Raw genomic sequence first — 17,117 nt, 5'->3', positions numbered from 1 at the left:
GTGCTCTTACACAGAAGAGCCAATAGGATCAAGGTTGACCAACTGTGAAGTGTTTAATCCTAAATCAATATTGTATCAGTATAATTGAGAGCAACATCTTCTAGGTTTATACTACCTATACTATCAATAAGTCTCTGTCTCTCTCATCTCTCCTTTTAGGAAAGAAACAGACATAATAAACAAATAACAAAAACTCCTGTTACCAAACAAAATTGGGCCATATTCTGTATTTCCTTTGAACTGATTCTTCAGAACAATGGTCATCAACAAAGATAGTCCTACTTAAACAGTGTTATGATAAAAAAAAAAGACATCTATCTATTTCAGCTTGATTTTTTGGGTATGTGTTGAAATGGCTTTTCTTACTCAAAGCCATGTAATTTCTCTCCTATAAAGATTGGGAAGACCCCTACTATGTACTACTCTGAGTGTTGTTTCACGGTAGCTTTATCTCTTCATATAGGCCTGTCTAGTTCTGCTATAAAGCACTGGGCTCTGCTTCCTCTTTTTGTTTACAGAACTGATGAAGAGTAAAATACAACCACCCTTAAAAACAAACAAATCAAAAAAATTTAAAAAATTTTAAAAAAATCTAAAGAAACTTAAGTACTGGATAAAATGTTTCTTTCTGTTACTAGCTTCAAAAGAACACAGTTAACATGATATTCTCTCATACATAGTAAAATAGTGTGTATTGAGATAGATTCTGTAAAACCTTGGCTAATTCTGTTTCTGTTGGATAGGTGGTCAGCCGTGAATGGTGAGCAGGGGAAGGGACAATGAAGGGTGACTGAAAAGCACAGGGAGACTTATCTGACAGCAAGCACCTGGAAGACTCAGCCTGGGTTCACCCCAGCCTAATCCCATCTCTTTAAGAAAAACTAGCTTCCAGACCAAGTCCATCCTACCAGGTGACCTGAGTTCTCCCTTGTCCCTGAAACTGTATCACCATCCTCAACACGCTGGCAATCAAACCATCAAGACCCTCAAGAGAAAGTTTGCTGAGGGCATTTCAAAGGGTAATAAACCAATTAAGGCAGCAGGAATTTGAGGCATAAACAGAGAAACCTGGACAATGGAGACAAAAGTGGGGGACTCAATTCCCTTAAAAACTCCCTCTTATCATCCTCTCTTTGAGGTGGTCCATGCAGTTCCTATGCTGTTAGTCAAGTCAAAAGGCGGACATGCAATGCTCTGGAAATTTCTTTGGCACTGCAATAAAACTGGAAGGCAGGAGGGGTCTTTCACCTCTCTGTAAAGAACCCACTCTCTCCCTTGAGAGTGTTCCTTTTCCCCTTTCCTATCCCCCTAATAAACTCGTATCTGTTACTCTGGGTGACATGTCTGAAATCTTCCTGGCCTGATTGTAAGCCTCAGCTTCACAGCAGTCCTCTGCCATGTAACACTGTCACACTACAAGAAAACCAAAATATTCACTGTTTTTATGTTGCAGTCCAAAGGCACATGGAGAGTATTCACTTGAACAATCAGATCTTGCTGTTGTCAGCTCTGTCACAATAGGTTGCCCACTTCAGGGTGTAGTATTAAAATCATCCTTTCCAAAGGAAGAACAAAGCTTCTTTTGTTATTGTAATTTTGTTTCTCTGGTGCTTAGTATTTTGTTGTGATTTTCATTTCCTTGCTTTAAGTGGTTTCTATTCCCCAAAGACAGTGAAGCTGCAAGTCTTACCTTTCTCATACATGCATAGGAATGCAGAAGGTATAAGTATGTATGTATATAGTATATGCATGCATGTAAGTATACACACACACACACACTCACATACACGTATGTATGTGTGTATGTTACCCCAAAAAAACCATAAATCCAGGCAAACTCACTTTAAATAAATAGGCTTCTCAAAAGCTTAAGGTAAAATCAAATCCTCTAAAAGGAAGCTAGCTACCAAAAAGAGTTACGCTGAAATTCTATTATAAAGAAAGGATTCTTCCTAAGAAGAAAACAAATGTACCTGAAGATATTACCTTTTGCTTATATCTAGATTTTCTCTCTCTCTCTCTCTCTCTCTTTTTTTTTTTTGCTTAAAAAATCATTCGTATAGAGTTTAAGTAAATGATAGTCTTTAAAATCTTTGCGCAAGGAATATAAATTTACTAGAATGAAATGGTTTCAATAATTTCATTTTGGTTGATTACCACAGTGTAAGCATGATATTGACTATAGCTTGATTATTTGAATTATTACATTAAGATCCCTATCCATTAGCTTTGAGCACCATGAAGCCCACAGAAACCAGTCGGCTGCTCTGAGTGTCAGGAAGGTGCTTAGTCATGAATGGTAAGCCAGGAAAGGACAATGAAGGCTCAGTGAAAACCCATAGGGAGCCTTATCCAAAAATAAGCACATAGAAAATGAGGGTCTGTCTGCTATGTTACCTGCTCCCTCCAATCATAATCACATCTTCTTAAGATCATGTCACACCCTCTTAGGCGGCCACAGTTCCCTTATCAGGAAACTATGTCATAACCCCAATTACCCTGTCGTATGTAGTCCCAATCACACTGGCAACCAAACGATCAAGACCTCACAAAGAAAGCATGTTAAGGGTCAAAGTATAATAAACTGAGTGGCAAAACAGGGGGACCCAGTTTCCTTAAAAACTCCTACTCTAGAGCATCATGCCATCCTTTCTTGAAGTTGGTTCAAGCAGTTCCTATGCTGTCAGTCAAAAATCAAAAGGCAGATCTAGGACTTTGTGGGAACTTCCTTGGGACCCCCAATATTCTCCTCTCTGAAAGGACCCAGCCTCTTCCTTGAGAATGTCCCCTTTTCTCTTTTTCCTGCCCCTACTAATAAGCTCATGTCTGAGCAACATGTCTGAATTCTTTCTGGCATGATCATAAGAATCAAGGGGAAGAGGGGTCTTTGTGGCAGCCTCAGCTTCACAGCCGGCGTCTGCCCTGTAATGTCAGGAAGTTTATAACTTAGTTGAAAAGTACCCTACAATGAGAAATAGAGAAGACAGAAATTGAAAACATGTTGGGTGGAGGTAGAGAACACATGTAGAAATAACTAGAAAGATTTAAGGTTGATAAAACAGAGAACAGGATGCACATCTGGAAGATGAGGAGGAGGGAAGGTGTGAGTAAGTACAAGCTTGAGAAGAAAGCACCTGACATAAAAACAAAGGTAGAAATGGCTGCTAATGGAAAGCGGACGAGACACACAGGCTTCTTACCTTGTACAGAGTTTGTAATAAAGAAAGGTAGAAAATCAAGCTATTAATAAGAGTGAGATCACATGCTGGGATTTCCTAAATATATTCGAACAGCTAGGCAACAAGGTGCAAATATGAAAAATAAGATTTATGTTAAAGAAAAATTAACAAGGCAGGAGTTCAAAAGGCAGACTGGCAGAGAGCAATTTCAGGCAGGAAGATCAGGTGTGTGGCAATGATTTTTAACTCACAGGTGAAAATAGTGTGAACTAAGTGGGTAGAGAGAAAAACCAGGAGAACAGTAGTTCTTAACAAAGAAAAATCGCATTTCATGTATTCTTCATGTAGATGGATTCTCACAACCTTCCATAACACTGACCTGTGGAAGCTGAGTGAAGCCCTCTCATCCACCCACTAGAAAGCTGCAAAGCAAGCCCCAAGACACCAGGGTCTATCCTGTTTTGTGTTCTGTTACACTGCCATTGCCTCAACACTGGCACACTGTAGGAGTGCCATAAATATTTCTGGAATACTTAATATTTCAAAATACAGTTTGAGGTCCACCTTTCCTTGAAACTTTTCCTAAAATCTTTCAGGTAACACAGCAGCAAAGCTTAGGGGGAATTTTGAAGTTAAGGATACTAAGTACAACTACTCTTCACAAGCATTTAACTTGAACTAATGACTTTGAACTTTCCTGATTCTCAGTTTTCTCATTTATAAAACAGAGAATACTACCTGACTTACAGAATTGTTATGAGGTTCAGAGAGCAAGGATGTGTGCTGAGGATTCATCCAGGTGCATGTTAGCTACTCAGTCCATGACAGTTATTAATCAAAGGCAAGCAGAACTTGTTCATGTCCTTGTTACTGTCATCCAATACTGTATTCAACTGGGTGACAGCACTTAGCGCTTGCTTTTCATTAGACAGTGTCATGACTATCTTCTCTCTCTCAATACACAAAGTTTTGGCAAAACTACTAATTTCTGTAATGTGTCTAGAAAAGGCCACTGTCAAAATTAATCAGAAGCCCTATCTCAGTAAAACTTCTTGCTTGATTAGACCTCTGTAGCTTCTTTGCTTCAATAACATAGACTTTTAATCTTGTGTCTTAGAAGTGTTTATGTTCCTTTTTGCTTTCATTTCTGAAATATGAGCACTATAAAGACAGGGATGCCTGCTTCCATTCACACATTCTTGATGTCTGATAAACTAGTCAGCATGCATACACATTATGTGAAAGATGAGATAAATAAGAAAATTACTAAGCTATGTGACATTACTGAGCGGGGGAAAGTGGAGATTCAGAATACAAAGACTATCAGATCATGTTATCTTCAATATAAATTAATCTTAGAGAGCAGAGACTACTAAAAAAATTAAATTCAGTCTGATTTTAGGAACTTAGTTCATTAGGATGTTTTGATTAAGGAATCCTAGATAACCTAAGAGTTTAAGCAAGCAGTTCTTTTGTCCTTTCTACATCTGTTTGGATATAGAAAATTGTGGCAATTGCATCCTATTTGAGCGTTCTGATACACTTCTGATTGCAGGAAACGGGGATCATAGGACCTCCTTTTGTCAGTCAACAGCACTTACTAAACACCTTCAATGCACAATGCAAAGAGACTGGTCAAACTCGTCCCTAGCTAGGAAGATACCAGACTCCTCTGAGAACAACAGTTTATTTAAACAGACAGTAGTATTGAAAAAGAACACACCCAGAGTCCATTTTTCATCATATTCTTAGGTAAGATTGTCACTTGGCGATTTCACTGATATCAAAGTTACAAGTTGCAATGTGGAAATCAGCCAAAACAGTAAAACAAAAATCCTTCATTTTTCATTTGGTGTCTTGTAAAATAAACAAATGATTGCACTCTGTTTTCTTTTAATAGTTGTTCTGCACTTAGCTATAATAAAGTCATGGTGGATATGAGTATATATAAAAACACCCATTATATATGCATATGTATATATGGTATATATTTTCCCCCAGGGCTTCAGACAGGCCAGGCAAGCACTCCACCACTAAGTAACCCCAGCAGGGCATTTATAGAATTCAAAAACCTATTCATATGTTTGAAGAAATGCATTGATTTTTTCTGGAAAGCACGATGGTCTCATGCATAATATATCAACTCCAGATCTTATTTTTCAAAGAGGAAATAGAGTACTTTGTCTACTAAAAATTATATGAAATCTATATTTTTAAAGTATTGCCTTAGTAGACAGGAAATTCTGTATAAGTAGGGCAATATTTCATTACGTATTGATTCATCTCAACCAAAAATAAGAGCATATTAATTTACTTTTAAATGGATAATACTGGTAAAATGCAGCTATTTTAATAATCTACTGGCAACATACAAATTTATACTCTTCCTTGATGTTTAAGATCAGTTTACAAAGACTGGGGGAGAATATTACTTTTCAATATTACAGTATATTTACCTTTCAATATTATATAATTTACTTTTGATACATTGTTTTTCAGCGTTATTGTATGAGAAACCAAGGACATTAAGCAGTATATGACAAATGTAAAAATAATTTTAGCTTGTAGTCTTTTAAACAAATAATATAAAGCAGGTAGATATAAATGGCTGACTAAATAAAACAACATGTATGTTAAATAGAAATGATAGTCTCATAAAAGATTCAACTCAAATGGCTACCAGTAGATCCCAAACAAAATGATCAATAATCTTCCAAAAAAACCCCCAAAACAACGTAATTGTCAAGTCTAATTATAGGTATCTCATAAGGATGTGTACACCAAAGATACAATAGCTGCAGTGTCCTTGGAAGTGGCTATGCTCCCAAGCAAATCATGCCTATTAGTTCCTATTCATGATTTAAATTATGCTATTTTATCTCTTCATAACATGCAGCATTTTTCACCCTCACATTTCTAGGCATTTTAGCTTCTGCTGACATAAATGTATTCCCAAAATAGACCGTTACAGCAATCTTCTGCTAGACATTTAAGCCCATTTGTGCATTTATTTTTTAGGATGCTTTTTTTTTTTTTTTTTTTTTTTCCTTTTTGGACCTTCCAACAGTGAGAGGCTGGGAAGGTAGTGTCAGAATGAATGAGAACTTGTTTCCTAAAGGGACACCAGATACTTGATCTACCCTTAAAAAAAAAAAAAAAAAATTAGCCTCCTACCTTGAAAACAAACATCTCATGGCGAAGAATAGCTAGAGTGTTAAAGTTCCCATCACAGATGTTTGGTTTGGCTCCAGGATAGGAAGGTCTGCCGGTGGGGGGCCGAGGAGGCTTTGGCCTGTCATTTTTCCTTGGGTCAGCCGGAGGAATAGAGCGGTGTGGGGGCACTGTTGGTAGAGGTCTTGTAGGTGGAGGGATCTTGTCAGGTGGACCTTTTGAAAATATGAGGACAGTGCTTGGCTCACTTAAAACTGGAATAGTGCTGGAAAATATGCTACAGAGAACAATCACTTATCAGCATAGGGCACAGACTAAGTAAGCTAAGAGGTATTTAGGATCCTATATTTTCTGAAACAGAAAAACATCTTACCCACTGATTGCCAAGTCTATATGAAACTGTCCTCATTACGCTAGATTCTGAATCCAAGTAACTAGGTTTTCTTTGTCAATTTTTAATGATTTTTTTTTTAAATTAGCTTCACCATAGACCTTATTGGAAAGCTGCTCTCAAATTTTTTTTTTAGAAATGGATGGTTTATAAATAATAAATACATGAAAATAAATCCTGGAGCCACACATGTAAGCTCCAATAAAATTAGTTCTGAATTTTGACAGACACGCAAATATTGCTGAAAGATAAACACTTAACTAATCAAAGTTTATCCTACAGTAGATCTTATAAACTTTTAAAACTATATTTTATAAACTTTTACTGATTTCACTATTTCCTTTGATTAAACATTTTGACAAATTGCTGGATGAGTGTTTCATTTAAATATTGAATTGAAAGTACCTATTGATTAAATTACCACCAATAAAATATTAATGTCAAGATGTTTTTCTAAAATGTAGCTTCTAAATCAAGCCAAAGTTTACACGTTATTTGGTAATTTGATAAGTAATTTGATAAGTAAGCATTGTTCTTCAAGGGATTTATGTTTTAAAACGTAAAAACAGAGCTGTTTGCACTTAAAATTTAAATATGGGAAGGATATTGTTTTGTAGATCTTTAGACTACTAAATTCATGAGGTCATGAGAAAAAGATTTCTTTCAGCTAACTGCTTGAGAGGAATTTCCGATGATACACACTTAAGCATAAACTAACAATTCAATGCATGAGATTTAGCTCTGAGGCTGAGACAGGTCTTTTTTCTCAGTACTCCAACAAAATAAAGAGCAGCACAAAAGCTGACCTTTTTTTCAAATCTATTTTTATCCTGCAAGAATGCTTGCCTCTGAGATATTAAAATCTAAAAACTAATGAATGCAAAGAAAATTAGTGAACTTAAACTACACTGTTTAAAAATGCAAATAGCATCCTTTGGATGCTGGATATTAACATACAGATAGCACATATTTGTCTTTGTGTTGTAAAAATGAAAGCTTCACTTCATTAATTTAGTAAACCATACTTGCTATATGTAAATTATAAATGTCAAGTTCTTAACAATTATGTGAGAAATAAATGTCTTTAAAAAGGTCAATGGTTGTATTGAGGGAGTTAGGATTATAGTAAATATGCACGCTAGTCTTCCCTTTTCTCTTAATTTGCATTTAACCAATGCATCCCATAAATGAAAATGAGATTACTGTACTAAAATTTTATCTCATGTTATGTGTTAATAAACTTAGCCACTTGTTAACTTTCACTCCCTTGCAGGTTAACTTTCACTCTTCATGATTTTGAGGTCAGTTTATTACCTCTGAAGTCAGTTTATTACATCCATCATATAAGGGTGCTTTCAGGCCCTCCAAGAGTGATTTTTCTGGGAAATTCCTAATAGCAAATCACAGAAACTGTGAGCTAATCTGTCAGTTTGTACTAAAACCTCAAAATCTTATATAAAATTCTTACATTTATTACTGGTTTTATTGGTTGCATTAATTTATTATATTTTTAGCTCAATTTTAAATATGAACATTTATTAGATCATTAGTATAACTGCAAACGTCAATTAAATACCATACGAAAACTTTCAATAAGAAAGACTTCCCCATTACATATACATTAAAGCATCTGAAACTGTATCAACAAAACTCAATTGAGAAATTGACAGAAGAATTTTCCCTGTGGGCCAGATGTGTATGTATGTATATGTGTGTGCGCGCGCACACACACACACACACACATATATACACATATATTTTTTTCCCTTCAGTTTTTCACTGTGTTATATACTTACAGCATCCATTTCTAAAAAGAAAATACAGCAGGGTTCTGAACATCACTGCTAGTTTAACCAAACAGAAACAGTGGTAACCTACCATATATCTTCTGGATGCCCTGCAAGTCATCATTAGGAAGTTTGAAGTTGTCTGTTTCCATATACTGGTAGAATGGAGCCATGATAGCCGTAGGGTCATTTGAATGCTCCAATCCCAGAGCATGTCCCAGTTCGTGAACTGCCACGAGAAATAAGTCATTTCCTGTGCAAAGGAGAATAGAAGATAAAATGATTATAACAATAGTCAAATAAAGAATTAAAAAGAACAATCTAGACATTCCAAATGTTACCCAAGAAATATAAAAGGAACTCTTTACTTCAACTATGAGTATGCTTTAATCATTGGCTATCCTATTCACCAAATCCAATATCCTTCTTTTAAAAAGCAGTTGGTGGGGGGAAGGAGATAGTGGCGATTATTGAAGTCACAGAAATTTGGAAAGTGGAAGTTAGAAAAAAGAATAAAAGTTGAAGAAAGAACAACAGAACCAGAAACCAATAATACTGCTGTTAAAATAACCTTCCAATTATAATACCTAATATACAACACCTTACTTTTATAACATAAAGATAAGAATAACAGATTATTTTTAAAAAATTCTAACAACAACTCAGTAAAAAACAGAGCAGATATAACTCCTACTTTTATACAGACGGGTAAACTAAGGCACAAACAATTTGATTGTCAAGACTGATGCTCGTACTGAACAAAACTGCAACTGGTATTCAAGTTATTGTAAATTCTAGACTAAATCTTTAATTTTTCACTACACAATATCACTGTACAGTAGTAGAATAGTAGCATAAAAAAACCACTGGTTAGCAGTTGTACTAATGAATTGTAATGATAGCTCTATAAATACCAATTCTCATCAATTCATAGATAATCTGAACAGAATATATTTATCTAAGAGCTGCTGTGCCCCACGGAAAATTCCCATTTACAGTAAACATGTAAAGTCAAGTCTACTTAGTGCAAATTATGTGACTTTATGTAGTCACTCCCTGCTGATGACTTCTACATGTTGTCTGATAGCAAATCTTCATAATTGAACTCCTCAGGAAGAAAAATGTGACTTTATATCTTCATTAGTTAATTCTAAACATTTACTTATAATATATTAGCATCAAGTGGGACTGTTATATTTCTCAGGACTATGTTTCTAAGCAAAATCTTCAACGAGATTAAAGTGTCAAGTTTTACATAAATGACAGGCCACAAATGCAAATGATTTCAGTGACTATAATTTTTAGAAAAACTCCTTTCCAAGCATTTTGTAGTACAGTGGGATAATTTCCTTCAAAGGTCTACTTTGGGAATACAAATCCAGGTAAATAACCAAACTTTTTCCCCCCATTCTGGAGTAGTTTGTAATGGAGAAATGGATGAGATTAAGGGACCGGTTCCTCACATGACATTAGCACCCTGAGAAAAACCACTGAAACTACATTTCCAGGGATTTACCTGACTCAAAGAACAACTGATTAAAAACTGGGAGTCAAATTTGAGAGGTATATAAAAAAATAAATATTACTATTTTCAACCTCAAAGAGTGTAATCTTCCCATAAAATTACCCAAAAGAGAAAATCAAGACACAAAAGAAGCAAAATATAATATGTATTAGCTACAGTAATGGAATACTAATTATCTCACTGAAAGCTACCTAACTCTATTGTGGGCATATTGATTTTACCTGGATTTTCTCATTTAATTTCTGCAACAGTCGTGTGACTAATTTATGTATTATCCTCATCTCCATTTAAAAACAAAATAAAACAACAACAAAAAGCAAAACAAAACAATAAAACAAAACAAGAAAACTATGTCTGGAGACATTATGCAATGCAAGATCACATAGTAAGGCAGAGCTCGATTAAAAGTTCTTATTGTGATGCCAGAGATTATACTTTTAATCACTACACTAAATCACACAGCTATAAAAGCATTACCATGCATGACAGATTATATAGTGCAATCATATGAAAACAAGTTTCATTCATTAAATCATTCACATACTTCACAATCATTCATTGCAAGCCTACTATGGATTAAGCACTTATCTTGGCTCTTACAATATAATAGTAAACAACAAAAAAAAATTTCCAACCCTGTAGAATTGACATTCTTAAGTGGAGGATACTAGGAAGAAACAAAATAAAAGAGCAACATATATATTACGTTATATAGTTATAAGTGATGAGGATGAACAGCAAAGCAGGAAAGGATGGGGTCATCAGGGTGACAGTATGTATGCAGGGTAGATAACAGTAATGGTTGTGGTTTGTGGTGTCACTAAAGTAGGAAGCACCAAACGTTTTTGAGGAGAAAAGGGGCATAATCTGACAACCATTTAAACAGGATCACTTGGATAATTACTCTAATTATTATTGAGGATCAACTGCAAGGTGCAAGGAAGCAGCATGATTCAAGATCTGAAGCTATTGAAATAATCCAGGCAAAAATGCTGTTGAACTAGACCAAAGTGGGAACAATGAAGATAGACAGAAATGATACAATTCTAGATAATATTGAAGGCAGAGTCACAGAGTTTAATACAGGATAGGATGCATGGTCTAAGAAAAGAAAATGGTCAAAAGTAACACCACATTTTTGATCCAAGAAACTGCAAGAATGAAGCTGCCATCCACTGAGATGCAGAAAGCCCCAGGTCAATTGCTTGCTATTGCTTTTGTGTGCATCTGTATGGAGGCAGGATGTGGGGCAGAGAGCTGGGGAGCATTATCAGAAGTTCAGGTTTTTTAGTGTTAAATTAGAAATCATTTAAAAAAATTCAGTGGGAGATGTCAAGTCCAGTTAGATAATTGCAAGTGGAATTCAGCCACTTGCAATAAGCATCCTTAGGATAAAATGTGGAAGTTGGCCTCAGAAGCATGCACAGTTTAAAGTAACAGATAAGAAGGTAAAATATAACAGGGTGGGAAAGTAGTGGTGGGAAATCTCTTCTAAATTTTTAAATTTGCTTTGTGAAATAGAAAGAAAGTTATAAGAGAAAACTAAGAGAACACTGTGGAAGAAAAAGGAGAGAGAAGAAAGTATGATATATATACATACAGGAGTTGAAAAGAGAATGGACATGGAATACAGGAAAACATAGGCAATATTGAGGATCATGATTCTGAAGTGAAATGGATCCACTGCGTGGTTGTGTCTCTTCTGTCCACCCTCATTCAACTAGGTTAATGTAGATGCTGAGTCAAGAGAGTTGTAACACATTTAATATTAAAAGTAGAAAGAAAAAGGAACTGTTGGTGTATGTAAAGGAGTGATTTTTGACAGACCATGGTACTTGTGCCATGTAAGGAAAATGGCACTAATACTATGAAATAAAGAAGACAAGAAAGAGGTAGGTTGATAAAATAACTGAAGTTCAACTTTTAAGTTCTGATGTAGTCAAAGGAAGTCATGATGTTATTGGGAGTGAGTTGGACAAGTGTAGAGTGGTACCCATTATGGATATTCACAATTGAGATTTTTAAGAGTAACAGTAAGAATATAATTATGGAAGGAAGTCTCTGAATTAGAATGGAAATTAAATAATTGGAGAGGAGCTCTAATAACTGAGAGACAAGAACACTAGAAAAATGATCTACTGACTGTTGAGAACACCAAGCATTAAGGCTACGGTAGTACTGAAGAGAGTGGCAGTGAACCATGAGAAAAAAATCATCAAGAAACAGGGAGATGGGCTGGAGATGTGGCTCGACTGGTAGTGCGCTTGCCTGGTGTGCGTGCGGCCCAGGTTCGATCCTCAGCACCACATACCAACAAAGATGTTGTGTCTGCCGAGAACTAAAAAATAAATATTAAAAATAAAAAAAAAAAAAAAAAAAAAAAAAAAGAAACAGGGAGATGACTTGAGGGTCAATAAAGGACTACAGCAAAGAGAGTGTGTGATTGGAATAATCTGACAAATATTACCATGAGAGCTTTACGTTTTTATGGAAGGAGTATGGAAATGATCTGTAAGTACAATTAAAAAGGATGTGAGACCTTGATTTGAGTAATTGTGATAGAAAGAATATGGAGAAGAAAACACTGGAAAGAATGTAAGAGAAAGAATATAATCAAAGTAAAGAATAATTTCAGTTGCAAAAAACAACTTAAGGGAAAATGTTCACAGCAGAAGTTCATTATCAAGAGGATGTGGACAATGAAAGACTTGGGATTTCTCTGGTGGTAGTAGTTTCAGAAGATGGAGAGTAGAAAGAAACAGAGGCAGAATTGGTGATGCTCAAGTCAATGGGAATTAGCAGGTGAGGAGCATCCTCTGCTTCTTGTGGTGATTGATGGATATGAATAAAGGTAAGTAGATAATCAGACTGAACATTATTTCATATGTAGTAGATTATTTCCTTAAGCATGTGCTAAAAGACATTAAAGCGCATGATTTTTGCAGAATACAGAAAGTGAAATTATAGATGGGATCCTGGGGGAAAGAAACATGGAGAGAGACAGAAAAAAATAACTGCTTTTTAAAAAAATTTCTATCACTTTCCCACTACCTATAAGATAATTCCTTATTCTTCAGGAAATTAATCAAGAACTTTCATGCATAATTCCTTGCCCTACCTTTCCAACATTGTATTATTTCTTTTCCTTGTATGAACTTATTCCCATTCATAGAAATAGATGCTTGCTCAATCCTTAGGGTCTCTGCATAACTGTCTTTTTGTCTCAGATTACCCTTCGCTCTGTAGGGCACTGGGTGAACACCTCATCAGACTTGCCATGACTGTTCAAAATATTACTTTGTATATTTTTCCTCCTTGAGGGAAATCCTTCTGTGTTTTCTCCTTTAGATGCTCATAGCCCCTTGTGTGTCCCCTGTCACAACAGATGCATTTTATTGGCATCATCTGTTGACAACTCTTCCCAGGATATTCTGAGTTCTTTAGAAGACTGAAATTGAGCATCATTCATCTTCATGTTCTCAATTCTGAAGACACTGGCTGGCCCATAGTAGATGATTAATCTTTTAGTGGTCTAGAATAAATAGACTAGCTTTCGGGGAGTGGAGAGCTAGTTTAGATTTGGAGAGTAAACAGTAGAATGTTAAATTTCACCCTAAATATGGTCGGTCTGATACTGGGAAATCAAAAGACTAGGACTCCTGGGTTACTGGAACATAGAAAAGTAGTTTTAAAAATCAATGCCTGTAGACTGGGGATATAGCTCACTTAGTAGAGTGCTTGCCTCACATGCACAAGGCCATGGGTTCAATCCCTAGCACCACAAAAGAAAAAAAAAAATCAATGCTCCTCTGTAGTGGAAAACTAGGGGAACAAGGCTATCAGTGATCATCTGAGCAACCTAGTCTAGTCACAGGAGAAGGAATAAATACATAAGGAAGAAGAGAGTTATTTAGGTAGACACTGGAAATACATGATGAAGATGTTGGAAGTATGAAATTTAGGAAAAAGTCTTTTATGGATTCTGTCATGGAGGATATTCACAGATGAAGAAAAAATTGGAAAGAAAAGATGTCACAGTCCTTTTTAGATGTAGCACATTATCCAATCCCAGCTCTAAAATCAATACCTTTGTCTTTTCAAATTACACATATATTCAAGAATCTGATACCAATGAGTTTGACTGCTACCCCAAATAATATGTTAAGTGGGAGAAAGACAGGTGGTAGAAGTGGTAGGTCAGCTTCTGAGCATGCCCACACCCTCGGCACATGGTTTTGTCTGGATTGTACTATCAATGGCTGAAAGCAAAGGAAACACTCATCAAAAGCAGACCTTTTGGCAAAACAAAGATCCATCCATCAGACAAAGGACCAAAAAAAATCCAGACATTAGAATCAAGAGCAGAAAACCCAAAGGCTGGCAATGAGGTTGGCCACAAACAGCCGGCTACATCTGCTCAGCATGGAGATGGTGCTGGTTTAGAATACAGCTTTAGATCTCTGGGTCTTTGTTTGGCAAAAGAGACACAATTTCTTGGGATTAGAGTCCCAATGTGGGCTTTTAAGGATTGCCTTGTTTTTATTCTTCAAAAGGAAAAACAAAAAACAAAAAACCCACCCTTCAGCAGCTTCCTCAAGCTACACTGGTTCCCCTTCACCAGGACAAAATAATACCTTGAACCTTGTTTTGAGATAAATATGTAGGAACCAATTCTCTCACATGTAGTCAGAAAAATATTACTATCAGTCATCCACTAAGCTTTTGGCTAGTGGTCTAGCTGAATTATTAAAAAAACCTCAAATCTCTCACTGGAAAATAATCTCTTGGTGACTATATATGTATTGTCTGGTAAGAGGAATGCAAAAGGACAAAAATAAAACAGACCTACTATCAACAAGGTCATTACAGCCCACGTCATTTCATTTCATGTATAGCTTCTCATCAGATCATTCACATTATTCCTAAACACCATTTCTAAGGGTAGAATCATGTTGTATAAGAAATAAAGTCAGGCTTTTAAAAGAAAGTTAATAGGATTGGGATATGAACTTGTAACCTGTTGAGTATGTCACAGTACTTCTAATCAGAAATGCTGGCCAAGGGCTCCAAGTAATTACCATTCTTCAGATGATTGGCAATAATGTAATTAAACGTTACTTGCAGCTTCACAATAGTTTGAAAGGGTAAGTTGTTAAATAAAGTACCACCCTGTGATTTGAATTCTACTAGGAACAAAAGTTGTTGGCACATGACAAGCTTTAGACAATTAAAATGCACCAGACCTCTTTCGTAATGATGAAAATAATAACTGCTCCTGTAACTTATCATTAATTCACATTATGCGAGATTCTCAACTGGAATATGCCTTGATCTTATCGCCACATGGGCAACAAAAGAGAAATCAGCCTCTTGGTTCTTAATACAGAAATAGTTCTTGCTTCTTTTGCAAGATTTTGAGTTTTGTGTTTTGAGGCTTTTAATTGTGTCTCTAATCTCCTTCCCTTTGTGTCCTCCAATACAATTTCAGAACACTGAACTCTGTATTATGAAAGATAATGCCTCGTTTATCATTTCCTTGTCATAATTATGTCTATATTTTATTCCAAGCTCTCATCCCTCCATTCATATGCTGTCCCTTCTGCTAACATATTCTGAATGTTAAAAATTGATTGTATGGTATTTCATATATGAAAATTATTGGAATTCTAACATTTATAATTCGATAAGCCTATTCAACAATCGGATCACCAGCACCTTTGAATCTATCTGTTTTTTTTTTCCTCTTATCTCAACTTTAGCTCCCCTATTCCCTCCAAAGGTAATCATTAATCTAAGATTTAAATGAACAATTATCTTGCTTATATTTCTGTATTTTTATCAAATATTTCAATAATTTGAAGTTTTTCCTAGTGTTTGAGCTTCATAAAATCAGTATCATTTTGTATGCTGTTTGTGGAGACTTGCTGAATCTCAGCATTTCTTTCCTATTATCTTCTAGTTCGTCTCTGCTATTTTTACAAAATCATATTAATCTTTAAGAACAAAACTCAAAGTCAAATCCTTTATGAACAGCCTTCCCCAAGTCCCCAGGTAAATTTAGTTTCTTTGTCTCTGTATATTTTTGTTCTTTTGAAAATAATTTGTTTGTAACACACACTATAATTGCCTTGACAACTTCTGATGCTCTTAATACTTGCTTTTATTTAGTCTACTATAATTATACATAATAGTGGTATTTTTTATGTATTTGTACATTCACATATCATAATTCAATCAACTTCATTCCCAATATCTTCCCTTTCCTTCTTCTCTTAATGTGTATTTGCAATTTAAATGACAGAAAAAAATTTGTGTCATTTTCACATATGAAATAGACAATTATAATGCACCAGACCTCTTTGCTGATCATGGAAATAATAACTGCTTCTGTAACTTATTATGTTTTTTTTTGTTTTTAAAATAGCTTTTGTTTTTGAAAAGTTAATTGTGCAATTCAGGAAAAATAAAACACGAGCTGTAATTTATCCTTGTTGATAAAATACACACATGACTTCCAACTTTGTCCACTCTCTTCTTTCTTTTCTTTGCATTTTTCTCCCTCTTACTTTTCTCGTCTTCTTTCTCTCATCAAAAAGCAAGAGAAACCAGGTTTCTACAAGAGCCTTTCTACAAGAGCCATGTGAGTGAGATTGGAAGTAAATTCTCCAATCCCTTCAGATGACTGCAGCTCTGCCAGTGGAGGTATCTGTAAGATTCCCTGATCAAGAAGATCCAGCTAAGGTGCCTCTGTATCCATGACCTCAAAACTCTGTGAGATAATAAATGTTTATTGTTTTAAGGGGTTGTGTTTGGGGTAATTTCTTACATATTGATAAATAATTAATAATTTTAGTATTCAATTCCTCTCTATGTGGTTAGAATTGGTAGATAGGAAAAGAAAAATTGAAAAGACCTTTGAGGTACTAGTGGGGGTACAGTAATCCTGAAATAAAGAAGGAAATTAAATATTGTCCAGTTCAATCACATTTTTGTATACTGAATGGTTTGGTAGTAACCCTAGGTCTAAAGAAAAATCTGTCACTGAAAATTTCAGTAGGTGAAAA

General features: G+C 35.4%; 1 protein-coding gene across 1 annotated transcript in view; it reads right to left on the bottom strand.

Annotated features, from left to right (window-relative positions):
* The window catches only part of Mmp16 (matrix metallopeptidase 16), a 257,943-nt gene that overhangs the window by 75,442 nt on the left and 165,384 nt on the right, over window positions 1-17,117 (bottom strand). The window contains exons 5-6 of the mRNA XM_005328635.4: window positions 8,620-8,781; window positions 6,354-6,565 (exon numbers count right to left, since the gene is read on the bottom strand). Of these exons, the coding sequence (XP_005328692.1) occupies window positions 6,354-6,565; window positions 8,620-8,781 (374 nt within the window). The remainder of the gene's footprint in view (window positions 1-6,353; window positions 6,566-8,619; window positions 8,782-17,117) is intronic.

The sequence above is a fragment of the Ictidomys tridecemlineatus genome, chromosome 7, assembly GCF_052094955.1.
Source record: "Ictidomys tridecemlineatus isolate mIctTri1 chromosome 7, mIctTri1.hap1, whole genome shotgun sequence".
NCBI classification, from domain to species: Eukaryota; Metazoa; Chordata; class Mammalia; order Rodentia; family Sciuridae; genus Ictidomys; species Ictidomys tridecemlineatus.
This window is presented reverse-complemented; position numbering and strand designations above follow the sequence as displayed.